The sequence below is a fragment of the Macaca nemestrina genome, chromosome 2 (assembly GCF_043159975.1).
Source record: "Macaca nemestrina isolate mMacNem1 chromosome 2, mMacNem.hap1, whole genome shotgun sequence".
NCBI lineage: Eukaryota > Metazoa > Chordata > Mammalia > Primates > Cercopithecidae > Macaca > Macaca nemestrina.
Window position 1 is genome coordinate 36,060,343 of NC_092126.1, and position 19,827 is coordinate 36,080,169.

The 19,827-nt window shown below is 46.5% G+C and overlaps 1 protein-coding gene and 1 pseudogene across 1 annotated transcript in view; both read left to right on the forward strand.

Annotated features, from left to right (window-relative positions):
- The first annotated feature begins 1,821 nt into the window (after positions 1–1,821).
- The window catches only part of LOC105469874 (beaded filament structural protein 2), a 67,055-nt gene continuing 49,049 nt past the window's right edge, over positions 1,822–19,827 (forward strand). The window contains exon 1 of the mRNA XM_011721428.3: positions 1,822–2,539. Coding sequence (XP_011719730.1) covers positions 2,051–2,539 — 489 coding nt within the window. The 5' untranslated portion in view covers positions 1,822–2,050. The remainder of the gene's footprint in view (positions 2,540–19,827) is intronic.
- LOC139360782 (AF4/FMR2 family member 4 pseudogene) lies at positions 5,603–12,892 on the forward strand (annotated as a pseudogene).

Consider the following 19,827-nt stretch of genomic DNA (forward strand, 5'->3'; position numbering starts at 1 on the left):
CACTCTCCCCGCCTCCAGGGCTGAGTGGATTTATATATAAATATCTTTAGTCCAGAGAAGTCTGAAGCTAACCTGGCCATTGAGTGTCACCATTCTGTAGAGAATAACAATACCTAAACATGACACATTTGTGCACAACTTAATCAGTAGCTTGAACTTTTCATTCAGCCTTGGACAATACATCTTGGAATTCACAATAATGCAGATCCTCAGAACCAAGTCAGTGTCACCTGTATAGGAGGCTGTTACTGTAACACAGGCTCGCTTGCCCCTTCTGGGTGCATCGGGTGGTGTTCACAGCATTAATGCTATGTCTGAATAAACAAGGACACTACTGTCCTTTACTTAATCTGATTGGTTCTTCATCTGTTCCTCAAATAGCCAACACTGATATTTATAAAATACCTTCCCGGCCATCTCAGACAGACAAAGTGGAAGACAATAAAGAAAGGAAGGGTTGGAGTGTCCTGGTCAGCAGGAAGGAAGTGCACACAGAGTCTTCTAGTAGGCGACCAGGTTTTTTACCTTTACCTGTGTGACCTCGGGTAGGTACCCTGCTCTCTGGGTGGTGGGCAACAAGGAGGCTCCTAAGTAAGTCACTGGCCCAGAGGTTGGAAGAGGGTGTCTGCTCCCAGCTCTGCTACTTTCTGGACACGGGACCTTGGGCAAGTCATTGCAGTTCTCAGGGTCCTCCTCACGTAAGAGGATAGTGGCCAACTGTAGAACATATGATATGGTACTTTTGGAACTGTGAGGTTCACAGCCCATATGGCAGTACCTGTCAACCCTGGACCTCCTTCCTCCTGAGGCTGAGTTGAGAATTCCATGAAATAAACTATACGATTCATCCACACACCAGGCTGGATCAGGCATTCACTAGAGGTTGGCTCCCTTCTCCTTCTCTCACCTGAGGTACATTCCTACATTACAGCATTTGGAAAAATATCCAGCTCTGGGGTTTGGTGACCTGGTTTCTCCAGGGTAAAACTTATGTACAGCGGTTTTTAGGTCCATGTTGTCATCCTGGAACTGGAGGAACCTTTCTGACCCTAGAGAATGGATTGAGGTGTGACCCTTGATGGTTTAGTGGATGCCAAGGTCAGTAATTAAAACCCAGGGGTGTCATCATATCCTAACTTGGGGCACCCTTGGAGAGCTTACCAGAAAGCACCGTCTTTGTTGTTTTTCTCAGTTTTCCAACAGATGGAGAAGCAGAGGTGTAGGGAATGGCTGGAACATAATGTGTGGGACCTGAATCTGCCCAACGTCCTTATCTGGTGCATCAGAGAGTTGGAGGCTCATGCCAATGTTCAAACAGTGAGGTCCAGAGGGAGGAAGCATCCTGGCCAACAGCAAGCAGCTGATGAACAGCAGAGCATTAGAGGACAGAGATGAGAAGGAAAGGAGAGAGGCGAGGCAAGGACCTGAAGCTGCTGTCAGGACTGAGAGAGGAAACCGTAGGCAAGTCTTTTCTCTTGGGTCCCTGGAGCTGCCTCCTGACACTTTTCATCTTCCATTGCCTGTGTGGACATGTGTTCACATTCACATGTGCCAGTACACATAGGGATGTAGAAAGCCCCAAAATAGCTAGATTGAGTCCTAGCTTGTAATTTGAGGTCTGGGGCAAGTGATCACCACACTTGTGATCTGAGGTCCTTGAGCCTCAGTTTACTCGTCTGTAAAATGGGGTTGCCTGATGCCTGCCTTGCCCACTCTTAGGTAGTAAAATGTACAAACCCAAATGGTCTACCCCCACAGCCTGCACTGATCCAGCCTCCCCCACCACCAGCAGAATAATCTGGGAGGTTGGGCACATGACCCTGCATCAAAGAATGCATGAGTGCCTCTCTGCACACAGCCCTGGGCAGTGCCCTCTTCTCTTTCAGCTCAGTGAATGATGGAAACTCATGGAAGACAGCAGACAAAGCAGCCCCGGGGATAGGGGAGATTCCAGAGAGGCCCGTGACCAGGCCACAGGGATGCTGGGGCTGTAAACCAAAAGCCACTGGACTCTGTAAACCCACTGGGCGCCACAGAGGCAGAAGGGGTGATGAGCGAGAGGCGAGTAGTAGTGGACTTGCCCCCCAGTGCCAGCTCCAGCATGCCCCTCCAGAGGCGCAGGGCATCCTTCAGGGGGCCACGGTCATCATCCTCCCTGGATAGCCCCCCAGCCTCCAGGACCAATGCCATGAGTGGCCTTGTCCGAGCACCTGGGGTCTATGTAGGAACAGCACCCAGTGGGTGCATAGGTGGCCTGGGTGCCCGTGTGACCCGCCGGGCCCTCGGCATCAGCAGTGTCTTCCTTCAGGGCCTGCGGAGCTCAGGCCTGGCCACAGTGCCGGCTCCAGGTTTGGAGAGGGACCATGGTGCTGTTGAGGACCTAGGGGGCTGCCTGGTGGAATATATGGCCAAAGTGCATGCCCTTGAACAAGTCAGTCAGGAGCTGGAAACACAACTGCGGATGCACCTGGAGAGCAAGGCCACGCGCTCGGGAAATTGGGGTGCCCTACGGGCTTCCTGGGCCAGCAGCTGCCAGCAGGTAAGTGTCCAGGCTGTGCCAAGGGCTTTGCAGAGGGCTGGGAGGGGCTGCTGAGGGCAGGAGTAAGGTTGTGAGTAGGCTGAGGCCAGAGAAACTGACCATAATGCCCTACACTTTCACACTTAAAATGTTCATGATAACAACAATGCTCCTTTTTACCAAGGTTTACCAGGAGCCCACGCTAGCCCCCATACGTGCACTATCCACTGTCTTCTTTACAATTCGAAGACATGCTATGCAGCGGATCATTCATTGATTGCACTTTTGAGATGAGAAACTGAGGCATGTAATTTTCCCAAGACTTCAAAGCTAGTAGAGGGATGAAGATGAGATTTGAATCTGAATTTTTGTGCCTTCAAAGTTGCATGTGCCCCATTACCCTGAGCTGCCTCAGTCACCTTTACTGTTGAGAAGGGATTTTTACAGTTATTATCCAGTCAAATACCATTGGATGGATGTGGTATTAAGAACAATGAATAAATGGAGGTGTGTTCCTGTATCCACCTATAATCACCCTGTTCAATAGAAATGTGAGGTACATTGGTAATCAACAAGTTTCTATTACCCACAGTAAAACAAGTAAAAAGAAGCAGGTGAAGTTAATAGTATAGCTTACTTAACTCTATATGTCCAGAATGTTATTTCAACATATAATCAATACAAAATATATGAATGAGATAATTTACATTCAAGTAGAACTTTCTGCATGATGGAAATATTAATATCTTATATCTACACTGTCCAATCTGGCAGCCACTAGCCAGATATAGCTATCAAGCACTTGAAATGTGGTTAATGAGACTGAGGAATTGCGTTTTTGTTTTATCTAATTTTCATTAATTTAAATGTAAACAGCCATGGGTAGCTAATGGCCGTCTTATTGGACAGGGAAGGATGCAGAGGTTTCATCTTTCTCCCTTGCTTGGTCAGCCCTGCGTTTCCCACTCTCCAGGGTGATTTCTGCAGAGTCTGGAGCTCATCCATCATGTCTGGCCTGCAGCCTGTAGTTCTAATGCTGGGACTCCAGCCAGCATTGCACCTCTCAGCTGGTCTCTCTGTGGATGGTTGGCTTCTCTCCTCCTCTTTCTCTCCAGACGCTGGTCTTGGGATCACTCTGAGCAAAATCAGTCTCTAACCCACCAGGGACTGCCAACTCAGACCCTTGGCCCCCTGGAGTCCAGTATGCAGCCTCCCAAGAGGAAGTCACAAAATTTTATTTGTGTGTAGCCGGGGGATGCTAAGCAGGTGCACACAGGGACTCCCCATTTGCCCTTCCTGCCTCCCATTTCGTCCCAGGATGCTTCTCCTGCACTGCTCTCAGTGCCCACTGACAGCACAGAGTGCATGATGAGCAGCACCATCCTCTCAGGCTCTCCCCCTGGTGCTGCTGTTCTGCTTGCATCCATCCGGGCTGCGAGGGAGAGCCATCTTAGAATAGTCCAGGGCCTTAATGCCTGTCAAATCTAAGAGGCAGCCATTCCTCCAGGATTCTTCACAACTGTCCAAATATTGTGCCATAACAACCACCAGAACATCCCTAGATACTCCAATATGTCAGCATCTGCTGGACAATCGCTTGCACTCAGATGCCACACAGACTTGTCAGGAGAAATCAGGTGTCCCAATGGCTAGGTTAAAAAGTAGGGCCACAAAACTTAGTTTATACTCAATAGATACCGACTTGCTCTGGCTCCAGATAGCTACAAGAGCCCTTGCAACGTACTGACTTCTCTGGGCCTCAGTTTCATTATCTACAAAATGGGTATAATAATGCTTAGATATTCCTGCAAATCCACAGACAAATAAGATGACTGGCTCCTGCCTACAGGTAGAGTACAGACTAGGAAGCTCTAAAATCCTGTGAGTGCCGCAGCCACACACCAAGACATGCGACCTCTGTAGCTGAGGGCCAGGGTCCCACATGGGCTCACTTTCCTCTTCAGTGATTGTAAATGAGGTCCTGGGTATTAATAAAGTTCTCTTTTTCTTCTTTTTTAAAAAATTCATGGCCTTGAAATTAGACCAATTGATAAAATGGAGTTATTATTTCTTTTTTTTTCTTTTTTTTTTTTTTTTTTTTTTTTTGAGATGGAGTCTCGTTCTGTCACCCAGGCTGGAGTGCTGTGGTGTGATCTTGACTCACTGTAACCTCCACCTCCCAGGTTCAAGCGATTCTCCTGCCTCAGCCTCCCAAGTAGCTGGGATTACAGGCGCATGCCACCATGCCCAGCTAATTTTTGTGAACGTTTAATGGAGATGGGGTTGCACCATGTTGACCAGGCTGGTTTCGAACTCCTGACCTCAGGTGATCCACCCGCCTCTGCCTCCCAGAGTGCTGGGATTACAGGAGTGAGTCACCACGCCCGGCCTGGAGTTACTATTTCTATATTGCACAGCCCAGCCTTTCAACCATATTAAGCTCTATTCCATTAAGAAGAACAAAAGAAAACTCCATAATTGAGAAACACTAGTTATTTTTTCAGTCAATCTGGCCTCGCGGAACTGCAGGAGGCCCCCACTAGGCCCCCACCCCTTTCCAGGCCTAGAGGAAATGCCACCTCCCAGCCCAGTCGTTTCACAAAGTGCTGCCTTCGTCTCACCTGGGGTCAGAGGCAGCCACTCTGCGGTCCTGGGCTCCAGAAATCCAGAGCTCTCTCCCTCTGCCCTCACTTAGGCCTCTCTGGCTGGGGCTTCATGCCCACCTTTCCAGACTCTGGGCTCTGGTGTTCCGTGCTCCTCACAGCACCCCTTATCCCTCCCGTTTCTCCACCTGCAGCCGCCTCTTCCCCACCTTGTCCGTAGAACTCCTCCTCGTCCAGAAGCCCATTTCCATGCTCAGGTGCCCTCATGCAGGGCCTGAGGCCTCAGAGCAAGCTCTCAGCAACTGAGCCCCGAGTTGGCACCTAGAGAGAAATTCAACTTCCTTAGCCTGGGCCCCAAACAGAGAATCCAAGAGAGGTCTCAGTCACTCAAGAGCAGGGTGGGTATGTCCATTTCGGTGGCACTTTCTTGGATCAGGCTGGAGCAAGCAGTGGGGAAGGTTCAGAGCAACAATTTCCACAAATGTTTGGGAAACATCATTTCCCTGCTTTTCAGAGGCGGATGAAAGAGTTGGAAAGGAGATGGGCTCTCCTCCCCACCGCCACCACCCCAGCTGACACAGAAAGCTCCTGGGGCCATTCTGGGGAGTGGGGGCCCCCTGTCCCCTGGAATCTCCCCACAGACTGTCTTATCCCCACCAAGAGGAGACAAAGACAGGTTTTCAGAAAAACCAGGAAGAGAACCCGGGGGAGGTAAACCATTGCTGTCACTGTGCAGAGAGCCGCATCATGGAAAGCAACACAAAACTAGGGCTCACACCACGGCAGAAGCAGGAAGGCCGTCCCGGGGAGGGGGATCTTCTCCATCCTTATCACTATGTAAGTTTGCGGCCAGGGTTGGCTCCACGGGTGCACCACCAGTGAAGTCTCATCGGGCCCTGCACTGGAGTGCAGCGACGCCATCAGAGATCACTGCAACCTCAAGCTCCTGGCCTCAAGAGATCCTCCTGCCTGGGCCTTCCAAAGGGCTGGGATTATAGGTATGAGGCACCATGCCCAGCCAATAGTTTTATCTTTGAATTTGTGTTTTGAAAGTGAAGTCTGGTGGGACAATGGAGCATGGACCAGGGGCTCTTGAATGGTCCTACCTCCCTCTGTCTCCCTACAACGTGTTTTTGGCCCACCCTTCTGCCCCTGGGATGCCCTTCTGACACCTGCTCCATGCCCCTGGGTGGCAGCAACTGGAGGGAGAGGACAAGCCTCAGGTGGCACTGAAGTCGTAATATCCTTGGGGGTTATCACCCCATCCCTACCAGCAGGACATGGCACATCGGCCCAGTGGCCAGTAAGAAAGGTGCCGCAGCCATTGGTGGGGTGCGCACATGCCCAGAATCATGGCGCGAGGCCTCTGGATACCTATAAAGATCTGTATGAGCATCCCCATGCCCCAGGGAGTGGAAAATTAAATAGCAGATAAAAATTACCATAACAAGTTGAAACATGACAGAAGAAAGGAAAAAGCATTATATTTGAGTAACCTAAATCGCATTTTGTTCCTGCTCTTTGAACAGGGGGCCCCACATTTTGCACTGGGATCCACAAATGATACAGCTGGTCCTGGTTAGCGTTCATGCACATGAAGTTCCATTTCAATTCCAAACCTCTCTCTTCCCACTCCTTGGTTGGGTTAGAACCTCCAAGCCTCTTCTGCTAAGTGGTGAAAACAGACAGAAAAACCGGTGGCAACTACAGAGGCTGAGGAAGACCTGGGCCATTTCCCTCTCCAGCCTTGCTCTGTGCTCCTGACTTTTCTTACCAAGTGAAGGATGCTGACAGTAGGCTCTGGTGGCAACATCAGGCCCTTTCATCCTCAGATAGGGTAAACACAAGCTTGGGATGAGGCAGCCTTGTGCCTCGGAGCTGCAGATGAAAGGAGAGTGGGGACAGAGGAGCAGCCCTCAGAGACCGGGTGTCAAAACAAAAGGAACAGCTGAGTCCAGGGGGAGAATGGAGCTGCCTGAGGAAGAAAGAAAGGGGAGCGCAGAGGTTCTAAGTTAAGGAGCCAGGACATTAGTCTAGGTCTCCATGGGAGAAAACTGCAGCTTACACCTCCAAAGGATAAGGCTGTCAGCTGGAGGAAATGGGAAATCAAAATTGTTGAAAGGCAACAGGATTAGAGTTTAAAATGGACCTGATTTGACTCTTTTTCCTGCTGTTCACAGCCCCTCTTTCTGTCCCTTGCATAGAGAGAGCCCACACTCAGGGAATCTGCCTATTTGAAGAACATGCTGGAAACTCAGGCAATCCAGATCTGGGCCAGGTTTCTCTCCCACAGAACTTGTGGTCCTAGAAGGCTTTCTTTTTAGAAAGAGAAACAAGAACTAATCCTTCTCCACTGAGTATAAAGAAAGGCAACAGGGTTTGTCGTTCATGATTCACAAGCTGGTATCCCTGAAAGTAGGCAATGGGGGCAGAATCATAATCTGCAAAGGCCTGAACACATTTCCCCAAGACAAAGTCACTCAGCCTGTTTTTTAATAAATGCAATTTGTTTGGTCAGAGCGGGCTAGTGGGGCATTTTCTCTGTCAGCCAAGCTATAAGGGACACTACAGTATGGTTAGAAATGTAGCTACCAGAGAAAAGTCCATTAGAGAGATTCATTCCTCTTAGGAAGAGTGAGGTAGATGATCGGAAGAAGTATTTTGATGGGACACGGGGAGAAGGAGGCATGAGCCTGCTTCTCAAGGGTCTTGTTCATATAACACAGGTGGCCACTAAGCTGCTTTGTTGTTTTGTTTTGTTTTGTTTTTTTGAGATGGAGTCTCACTCTGTTGCCCAGGTTGTGGCACAATCTCGGCTCACTGCAACCTCCGCCTCCCGGGTTCAAGCAATTCTCCTGCCTCAGCCTCCCAAGTAACTGGGATTACAGGTGCCCACCACCATACCCAGCTAATTTTTTTGTATTTTTAGTAGAGACAGGGTTTCACCATGTTGGCCAGGCTGGTCTCGAACTCCTGACCTCTTGATCCACCCGCCTTGCCCTGCCAAAGTATTGGGATTACAGGCATGAGCCACCGCGCCCGGCCAGTCACTAAGCTGCTTTCTAAGAAAGGTGGTTTCTGGTTTCCGGGAGGCTATTTTCTAAGTCGAATGTGTCTGGAAAGCAAGAGAACTGCTGAAGAAAACGGAGGGAGACTAGGGCTTGGCACTCAGGGCCTCTTTCCATGCCCCTCTCATACACCACACTCGGCCACTCTTAAATCTCTTAAGATCTCTTAAAATGTGAGTTCCATGTTGAGAAATGGAAGACAGGGGGTGGGGTCAGTTTTCCATGGAAACTAGGGAAAACTAGATGTGATACACAGACTGGGGATTTTGAAGCCAGACAGCCCCTAGCCTTACCACTTGCCACTTACCAACTGCATGACCTTGAGCAAGGTCTTCATTGATCTCTACATCTCAGTTTCTCATCTGAATAATGAGAATGATTAGAGACTTCCTCTGACATGACAAAATATCTCTAAGAAGGAAACACTAGGCCTTCCACAGAAATTAAGAATGAGAAAAAGATGTCCGCTGTCTACTGTTCTGTAACATTGGTCAGAGGCAGCAGTCAATGTGATTAGACAAGAGAAAGTACTTGGTATAAGAATTGGAAAGAAAAAGGGAAAATTTTGATCTTTCTGGAAATCCCAGAAAGAACCATGTAAAAACTATACAACAAACAATAAGATGATTTAGTGAAGTAGCACGTTATAAAACAACATCAAAAAGCAATGCTGAGGCCGGGCTTGGGGGCGAATGCCTATAATCCAAGAACATTGTGAGGCCAAGGCAGGAGGATCACTTGAGCCTGGGAGGTTGAGGCTGCAGTGAGCCATGATTCTACCACTGCACTCCAGCCTGGGTGACAGAGCAAGACCCTGTCTCTAAAAGAAAAATAAATAAATAAATGCTGCTGGGTATGATGGTACAAACCTGTAGTCCCAGGTATTCAAAAGGGTGAGGCAGGAGGATTGCTTGAGCCCAGGAGTTCAAGACTAGTCTGGGCAACAAAGCAAGGGCCATCTCAGAACCAACAACAAACAATGCTATTTATGTATAAAGAAAAAAGATACAAGAGATGAGAAAATCTCATTCATGATAGCATAAGATGAATTAGCTCTAAACTTCAGAAATATCCAAAATCTGTGTTAGACAATAATCAAATCTTTCCGAAACACACAAAATAGTCTTGAACAAATGGAAAGAAACACCATGCACTCAAATAGACTCAATAGCATAAAAATGTCTCTTCTCCCAAGTCAATGTATCAGTTTAACGCAATCCTAATTTTTAAAATTCCATCTTTTTTTTCTAGAGTTAGATGAGTTGATTTTTAAATTCCCTTTGTAAGAACAGAAAGACAAGAATGGCCGGGAGAGAAAAACTAAGAAAGAGTGGAGGTGGGGAGGTTGGGGAGGGGACCAGCAGCCCCACCAGACATTAACATATTATAAAGTCTCTGTAATTAAAATAGTTTAGCGTTGGCACAAAAAAGATCAGACAACCATGGAACAGAATAGAAAATCCTATAGTAAGCTCTACTGTGTTTGGAAATTGAGTATTGATGAAGGCAGCATTTGAAACCAATAGAGGGAAGGCTGGACTTTTTAATAAGTGATATTCAGACAACTAGACAGTCATAAGGAAAATAATAGAATTGGATCCATTTCTTGCTGTACCCTAGGGTCAATTCTAAATGTATCCTAGATATAAAGTCAAAAATGAAACCATACAAGTAGAAAATATAGGTGAATTCCTTTATAACCTGGATGTGGGAAAAATTTTCCTTGTTACAATTCAAAATCCAAAAGCAACAAAGGAAAATATTGATAAATTTGATTAAGAAAAATTTTAAATTTTTGTATTTCGAAATATCGCCATGAGGAAAATTAAAAGATAAATGATAAACAAGAAAAAAAAATTGCAATGTAGGACACAAAAGGTTAAAATAGCCCTATTCTATACACAGCATTTAAAATTTGAGGTTAAAAAAAAGCCGATAGCACTCTTTTATTTTTAAATATGTTAGAGATAAGCACAGACAGTTGACACAAAAAAAAGATGAAAATGGCTCCTAATGTCTCAACTGCACTCATACTAAGAGAAATTTTTAAAATCCACCTGAGATACCATTTTTACCTATCCAATTAGCAAAACTCTAAAGTATGTCAAACTATTTTGTTGGTGAAGCTCTAGGGAAACAGGCAAGTTTATACAGTGTTGATGGGAATAGAAAATGTTATAACCCCTGTGGAGAAGAATTTGGCAACATCTAGACAAATTATACAGGCATTTATATACATATAATCTGACCCAGCAGTCCTGTTTCTAGGACTCACTCCCAATGACACATTGCCAAGAATATGAACAAGAAGTATGTAGAAAGCTGTTCCCTGCAATCCTATCTGTAATACAAAGTACTGGAAACAATCTAAATACCTCCCAGTAGGAGACTAGTTGAATAAACGATGATGCATCTGCAAAGGAACAAGGAACAGCTCTATAACTACTATGGAGTGATGATCTCCAGGATATGTCATTGAGCTAAAAGGCAAGATGGAAAGAGTGTGTATTTCATTCTACCATCTAGCTAAGAAAAGGGAAGGATATGAATATATACATACATATCTGTTTACATTGAAAACAATGGAATAAAACAAACCATAAGTGTTTTCACATGTTACTTATAGGAGGGTGGAAGGGAAAAAGTAGCAGGGAAAGGTAGGACACTAGAGTTCTTTTAATTTATCTTGTTATATGGAGATGACTTTGGAACCATGAAAATATTTTACAGAATTGTATAAAAAAAATAGATTTCAAAAAGCCAATTCTAAGAATCAAATATAAAAAGAAACAAATGAATTCAACTATGTATCAAGTTGATAGCATAGTCACACAAAGAAGAACTATTCCAAGTGACTTTAAACCACAGGAATTTAACTGTACATTCCTAGTGGAGATGCAAAAGATAACAAAAAAAAACCAACAAGTTTTCAGTAATCATATTAGTGGTGGTAGCACTGACACTGTTATTCTGACAGTGGTGTGTGTGTGTGTGTGTGTGTGTGTGTGTGTGTACCATGGGTAAGTAAGAGAGTAACTATATTTGTGTTACTGAAAACTGAGACTTGAGTATGAGTGAAAGGAGATACACTTGTAAGATGCATGAGATTTAGTGACAATTCTTTAGTCTTGAATTTAAATTGGAATTATCAGTATAAAGTCATGATATATGTGATCATAAAAATAAATATATGCCTATCTCCAAGTCTGACCACTGAAAAGATCTAGAAGCAATGGCCAACTTAGTGACAATGAACATTTTTAGCTTCAGATTTGGGTCTCTAACAACCATCTTTCGCTAAAAGAATGGGGGCTTCTTGTAGAAATGGCTGAATCCAGGTTTGAGGATAGGAAATATACAAAATGAGTCTGAAACACCTTGTCATACCAGAAAGCAAGGATGCTATGAAAAACTACTACTGTCATGTCAGAAGACTTAGGAGTCAATTCAAATAAGCTCCCACTAACCAAAGATGGTTTGGAATCAATAAGAATATTATCAGGGCTTCTAGTAAGGTGAACAAGAAGACATCCACGTGCTGGGAGGGTGGCTACCCCAACTCCATGGGGACAGAACTCCTGTGCTCAGGACTCTTCTGCACCTCATTCTGTGGAATCTAAAGCAACAGCAAAGCTGAGGTCCAGCTGCCATAAGGATGGACACCAACGAGGCTGCACTGGGGACAAAAAGAAGTCAAGATAAGCAACACAAACCATGACAGGAGCGTGCGGTGTGTGAAAAAACAAGAAAGGAGGGATCAGGAAATTCAACAGGGTGAAGTCACCTTCCCACCTAGCTCTCTTCTCTTTGCTGAGCCATACAAAGCTACCAGCCAGGAAGATAAGTTATCAAGTTGTATCCAGAGTAGGCTTGGAAACTATGGTGAAATGAAGGATTTTATAGGAGACAAATCTATATCAAGGCTTATTGCAATTTCCAAGCCTACAGTACCATCTATAACATATGAAAATGGACCCCAGTAGGACCTCTGCACCCAGCATTTCTCAGTCTCAGAAACAGTCCTCAGGCTTACAGAGTGGACACAGTAGCCAGTAGACCAGTGCAGGTGGCAGCAGTGGCACTAACAGTGGTGGCCAGAGACATGACTGTGACTCACATAGCAGTAGTGGGAGCAGAAGACCAGAGAAAAATGCCAGCATGGATCACAGCACTCCAAGCCGTGCTCTTACAACCTTGGAAAACCCAAGGCTGTCTCTTCATTAAGCTCCAGTAGTTCCAGCTCTCATGAGAGTGATCAGCATAGCAAGGAGTATCAGCGCACCAAATCACCTGGGGACCCTAATGCAAACAGGGATTCTCCCTCTCATGTACTGTTTCCAAGTGGGCAGCACTCAAATACGCCTTTCCCACCTTCGTTGATGTTAAAGTTCAGTTCAATGTTACAGAAACCTGCTGCATGTGTGCAGCCCGTGGGTGGACAGGAGTCTGTGAGTGGACAGGAGTCCGTGGGTGGACAGGAATCTGTGGGTGGACAGGAGTCCATGGGTGGACAGGAGTCTGTGGGTGGACAGGAGTCCGTGGAACCAAAGCTGTCCTCTGAGTGCTACAGTGGTCAATCCCATGGTGACAGCACAAATGAGCTGCAGCCCAGCAGCAAAGCACATCTCGCCAGGCTGAAAATACCTTTCCAACCGCTAGACCTAAGTCACACATTCAGAGTTTTTAACACTGTGACTATGTGAAGCAATTGAACATGAAATTCTGATTGAACTTGAACTGCCTTTTTGCCTTAATCGTAAAGAATGTAAAAGTTTAGAGATGTTTTAAAAGTTTAAAGACTTGTGAGCGACTCCCAAGTGAATCCATAGAGACCTGTTAGCTCCCCTCTTGGGAAATAGAGAAAGTGTCATTTACAGTTTTCATATATTAAAATGATTAGTCAGTTATAGGATAAAAGCATGATCCCTCAATTTTTAAAAGAATATTATTAAGAACATTAACGGAAATAGATTGAAACCCATCAAATATATCAGCATAACACCAAAAAAAACCCCACTAATTAATCATCTTTGGAGCCCACTGAGGAACCAACTCATTATTTTTAAAACTGGTAAATAATGAGAGAAAATAAAGCATTTTCCTGCCTTTTTTGTAAGACCTATATGTATATCCGGTAAGAAAAATAAATAATTAAAGAGAGAAATTATCTTTTTATAGATGTATTCCAGCTAATAAAGAAAAATAATAGAATTATTATTAATTTTATTTATATCTATAATAAAACAATGACTCTAGGCAATAACAATAATTAAATGGCTATGACCATCACAAAATGCGACCAGCAGCCATTCTGTATCTCCTGGTGGAGTTCACATCACCACCTATGAAGTAGTCTTGCAAATAAACAAAAAAACTGAATATGATTAAGCCTCAAGATAAAACTACTAATTTACAGAAAAGACAAGGGTCAGATGAACAGGTTAATTCTGTAGTAAGCTCTACTATGTTTGGAAATTTAGTTTTGATAAAGGCAGCACTTGAAACCAATAGAGGGAAGGGTGGACTTTTTAATAAGTGATATTTAGACAACTAGATAGTCATAAGGAAAATAAATTATTAAATCAGCAAAATCCAGACTCTGGGAAACTATAGGACAAAAGGCCCAATTTTTTAACAAATAAAAATTGCAAGGGAAAGAAGCAAGATGGTAAGAGAAACATACACATTAAAAGAGACTAAATTGACATATCAGCCCATCAAAATGGGCTTTATTTGGATCACTATTCAAACAAACTATTAAAAAATATATTAGACACTTGAGAAAAGACTAGATATTTGATAATTGAGAAAGTATAACGAAAGTATTACTAATTTTTAGACGTGATCATGGTTGCGAAGTCATGTGTTCTTTTTAAAGCATTCTTATAATTTGCCAATACAGGCTGAAATATTTGAAGAAGAATAATATGATGTCTGGGATTTGTTGGAAAAAATCTCAGGCAGAGTGGCAAGATGTGTGGATACAAGTAAAACAAAATAGGCCACGTGCTTATAATCAATCAAGGAAGCTGGGTGATGCATATATGGGGGTCCATTATAGCAGGTTTCTTTTGACTTATGTTTGAAATTTTCATAAAAACGCAGCTAGACGACCTACCTCATCGGGTTGGTGCAGGAATGTAAATGAGATGATGTGTGTAAATCGCCTGGCACATAATCAATGCCTTATTTAAGTTCGTGGAATTGAATAAACTTGAAGACATACCTTAAGTGAGCAGTAACACAAACAGCTGCTTACATGTGCGCGTTGATCCACCGACATATGCCGTGGGAGTTTCCGGAAAGATCAGGGTATTGGTTAGTTCTCAGCGAGGGTGCCCCAGGAAGTGAGGACTGAGTGTGGGTCCCCCGGAAGATGCCAGAAGATGGCGCTTCAGAGCGGGACCCAGCGTGGACCCAGATAGGAGCCGGGCAGGGCAGTCTGGGTGCGGGGCGGGCCTCCCACCAAGTGCCAGCTCTGCTGGGGCCACTGCTCTGTCTCCCTCCCTCTCCACTTCCAGAGCCCGGCACAGAGAGGCATACCTCAACACACAGCGGGTGTTCAAGAAACGGCTGGTAGTGAAAGTTGAATATGGAACCAGACAGGCTCCAGGCTTCAAATCAGAGCTCCAGATCAGGGTTCTCTAAAATTCCCGACCAGCAGTGAGACAGGAAGCGGCTGCAATGTCTGACACAGCAAAACAACGCAGCGGAATCCTCTGCAGCTGTGAGAAGAGAACCAGGATGCTGGTTAGATACTGACGTGGAGCTGGCGCCAAGATGTATCGCTGAGTAACCACGTCTGTGCTCTGCTACTACTTGTGTTTCTTACAAAGTGGAGGGGAGACCCTCTCAGGAAGCACACACAGGGGCTGCGGACAGTGGGGGCTTCTGGTGAGAGGGCTGGGGCTGGAGACAGGGCAGGAGCAGGCTTACTTTGGGGTGCATACTCTGGCACTGTTTGGAGGTTTTACCTTAAATAAAATATGCAGTAATAAATAAAACTCCTGTCAGTGGCTTTTGGGGTGGGGGAAGCAGTAATTCCTATCAGGTCTTGGGGCAGGGGAAGCCTTCAGAACTCCACGGAAGCAAGAGAACCCTTCTAGGGACGTGTCCCGGTGGGACAGAAGACCCATCTCCGCAGCTCCTCTCAAAACAAACCCAACTAAATTAAACATCCGTACAGAAGAGCGATAGGAAAGATGTTCTAAAGGGCTACACTCTCCAGAAGAGCTAAATTAAAACTAATCCAGGCAGCTGGCACAAGTGCTGAGGACAAATGTGGTGGCTTTTTACGGGGAATTAGTGAAAGAATGGCTGAACCAAGCAGAATGTTAGGCGGCGTCCCCAGCGCTCTCCCAGAGGGTTTATGCTGATCCACCGAAGTTGAGGACTCAATTTAGGCAAATAAAACCTAGTTTATTGTCGTCTGGCTGGGGAAAAGCACATAAAGACTCATTTATCTGGTTGTAAACGAGCTAGTAGAGCCGGCTGTCACAAATGCATTATTCAGCAGAAATGAGAAGTGATTTCAGCAGTCCTCAGGAGGCAGTGAACGCAGGGCACAGGAGTGGAAATCACCACCAAACTGACCACCACTGGAAAACAAATTGTCCTTTATAGTTACATGTTTATTTCAGGACCAATGAATAACCATCTAAATAAGCGCTATCTAAATAACACTACAGTGTGGAGACAGAAATAGTGAAGTTAGAAACCACCCCTCCATCCCCCCACCCCCCTCGACTTTCAGCAGGCTCTGGGCAAAATTATGCAGAAGACAAAGTCCCCTACTGAATGTAACTGCCCACACCTGCCTGGTCCCTCTACTCACGCCCTACTCATCCCTGTCCTCTCCCGTCTACTCACCCTGTCCACTCACCCCGTCCTCTCCCCTCTACTCGCCCCCGTCCTCTCCCCTCTACTCACCCCTGCCATCTCCCCTCTACTCACCCCTTTAGTCACCCCTACCCTCTCCCCTCTACTCACTCCTGCCATCTCCCCTCTACTCACCTGTCCTCTCCCCTCTACTCACCTCTGTCATGTCCCCTCTACTCACCCCTCTACTCAACCCTATCCTCTCCCTTCTACTCACTCCTGTCCTCTCCCCTCTACTCACTCCTATCCTCTCCCCTCTACTCACCCCTGTAGTCACCCCCTGCCCTCTCCCCTCTACTCACCCCTGCCCTCTCCCCTCTACTCACCCCGTCCTCTCCCCTCTACTCACCTCTGTTCTCTCCTCTCTCCTCCTGCCTCCCCAGCTCCTACTCCTAGCCCTACTGCCCACAGAACTTCCAGGTGTCATTCCCAGAGCTTCCAGGTGTCATTCCCAGCTTTCAACTTCATTTTCATCATCTTCATTCCCACCCACCAGGTAACCTTTCTCCAGCTCTGAGGAGAAAGGTTATGTGATGGAGGGATTTATTGTCACTCACCCACCATGGAAACATGGGCCTTGTTTTGTTCATCTGCCCAGTGACAATGAAACCATCACTCTCACGTGAGGAGTAACGGGGACAAGGAGGAGAAGCCCCGGGAGGTCATGGGAGTTCACTTGGTGTGGGTACCCAGCGTCCCTGAGAAGACTGCCTGGGAAATGAGGCGCTCATGGCGGCATCCAGCCCACCCAGCCAGGAACATCTCCGGGGACAGCCTTGGGTGGGCCCCTGAATTCCTGGGTGCAGTTGGCCTAGATCCAGCCACCCCCGGAGTGGGCACAGGTACTCTGGGAGTTCTCTGGGTTCACCTTCTGTGAGGCATGTACCTGCTCAATCCCACCAGCCAAAGACCACTGAGAACAGACCTGTGATTTTCCTAAGAAAATCATGTTCCTACCCTAACAAAATCATTTACTTCCGCAAGACTCACGAGGATAAAACCATCCACAGTCTTCACTGAACTGCGGGCCGCCGATATGACCCTTGTGTTTGCATGACATCTGCAAACTTTAACAAGAACTTTTACTCCGTCTTAATTTGGGCCTCTCCATAACATATGGGGCTACCCAGGAAGATGGGATTGTGTGCAGTGTATTCATCGCCTTGGGCTGCCAGAACAAAGGCCCATAGACCAAGTGTCTTCAACAACAGAAATGCATTTTCTCCCTATTCTGGAGGCCAGAAGTCCAAGATCAAGCTGTCAGCAGGACTGTTTCTTCTGAGGCCTCTCTCCTTGGCTCATGGAAGGGCATCTTCACCCTGTGTCCTCACGCAGGCTTCCCTCTGTACATCTGTGTCCAAACTTCCTCTTCTCAGAAGGGCACCAGGCGTCTTGGAGTAGGGCCACCGTCAGGACCTCATTTCAACCAAATTTCCTCTTTAAAGACCCTGTCTCCAAATACAGTCACATTCTGAGGTACTGGGGGTTAGGATTTCAGCATAGGAATTCAGGGGAGGAAGAACACGATTCAGCCTGTAATACCCATTTTACAGATAAAGAAACTGAGGCCACAGTTAGTATTCCAGCCAGGATCAATTCAGTGTTGCTTCTACCCCTAAAATACTGTTTAAAAACTTCCTGTCACATTCATTTATAAGACCGGAGTTAGTCCTGTCCCAGGACCCTGAAGGGTAGGCGGGCCCACAGTCTACATAGAGTGCCCCTGTTTGATAAGATAGAGCTGTAGTCGGCACAGGCCCCACTCTGTGAGGAGTTCAGGCTCTGGGATGTGCCTCCTTTTTCTGCCTTTCTCTGCCTCTTTTAATTTGGAAGAAACTGTCAGAAAGGGTGATTGATCCTTCCGCAAGCCCATCTCTAACTGGAACTAACTGCTTTAACCAGGACGTACGAAGCTGGGCGGCTTCCAACCCATCAGACAGCTCAGAACTGAGGCTTGCAAGTTTAATAGCTTTGCTGCTGGGGAATAGCCCAGCCCTCCTCGGGATTCTCGTTTTCTTTTTCAGTGATTTTAATACTCAGAAAAATGTGCTGAGCAGTCAGTACTCAAGGCAGAACGACTTTATCTGAGTAGAGTTCAGAGACTCCCCACGGTGTGTGACTCCCGCTCCCCTAAGCCACTCCAGCACAGGAGGTGAGCACCTGCTCGGGTGGGAGAGGCCTGGCATGAGGGGTTTCCACAGACTGCTGGACTGGGACCCCTGCCCCCGACAGGGGTGATCACCTCTCACCACCACCTAGCCCAGTGGTAGGGGCCAAGATGCCAATCTCCATGGAGTGAGGCATGGCTCTGTTAAATCCCACCAGCCAAAGACCCCTGAGCACATACTCCTAGGTGGAAACGGTGTGTTAGCATGCCGCAGCAACAGAAAAATGTACCGGGAGAACCCGGGACATCTCAGGAAGAGGGCGTTGGGAGGGGCTTGTTATGAGGTTTAGGCCCGTGTTAGGTTGTTGGGGAAAGGTTTAAGAAAGGCTTGTTCTGCATTTGATGCTGTCAGGACGTAGGGGCAGTTTGATGATTGGGGATCTTAATAATCTTTACACAGGAGGTGGAAGGAATGAAGCAGGCACAGAGCTGCTGTTAGTAAAGAAGCAGCAGTCATCACTCGAGTCAGCTGGAAGAGGGGATGTTGAGTTTTTGTGGCTGCAGAGCATCCTTGCCTCTCTGTCCAGATAGAATCACCGCGTGCCCTTGTCTCCATCTCCTTCCACCATGATCACAGAGTGAGCTAGTCTGATTATCGCTGATATTCTGTAAATGTTCGTGCGTATAAGTGAGAATACTGTGGTCTAGCTGTCAGCTGCCAACAGTCAGGGCCATGGTTTTACTTCCTTACAGCAAGAAGGCAGCCTCGGCCTCCTCCTCCACAGTGGTGGAAGGACCCCGGAGGCAGAACCGAGGTGCGAGTGACCTCTCGTCTCACGTGTCTTGTGTAGCCCCCATGAGGCTGGGGGCTGAGAGGTAATTGCTTGGGCTGTGCTGTGACTTTAGGAGCAGGGCCCACTCTGCCTCCCACATGCTGAGCAGGGTGTGTCTGCAGAACCCATGCTCCTGCCTATCTCACCCATCTCTCCCCGAGAGTCTATCTTCGCAGTCCTGCATCTGCGCAATCAACCGAGTTAGAACATAGCAAGTCCAGCTGACTCCTTCCCACAAGAGAGGCCCTGGCCCCATTACTAACCCCTGAGAGTCCATTTCCCTATCTGTACATTGAGGGAAATAATCCCTGTTTCACAGGATTGCTGTGGGGATGCTGGCTGGAGATAATGCATGTGAACTAGAAAGTATGCGTCGGGAAGGGAGGAACCTGTCCTCTCTGGCTCCTGCTGTTTTTCTATCACCCAGGATGGTGGCCAGCACATAGACGCATGATAAATATTGGTTAAATCAACAGATGGAAGTGCCCCACAAAGTAATCAGTTAATAAGAGGCAGCTATGTTGGTTTCCCAGAGCTGCCATAACAAAGTATTACAAACTGGGTGGCTTAAAATAACAGAAAGCTATTCTCTCACAGACCTGGAGACTAGAGGTTGAAAACCAAGGTGTCAGCAGGGGTAGCTCCTTGTGAGGACTGTGAGAGAGAATCAGTCCCAGGCTGCTCTCCCAGCTCTGGTGATGGCGGGCAATCCTTAGCCTTCCTTGGCCCGTAGGTGCATCACCCCCATCTCTACCTTCATTCTCCCATATGTCTGTGTCCAAATTTTCCTCTTTTCATAAGGATGCCAGTTACATTAGAT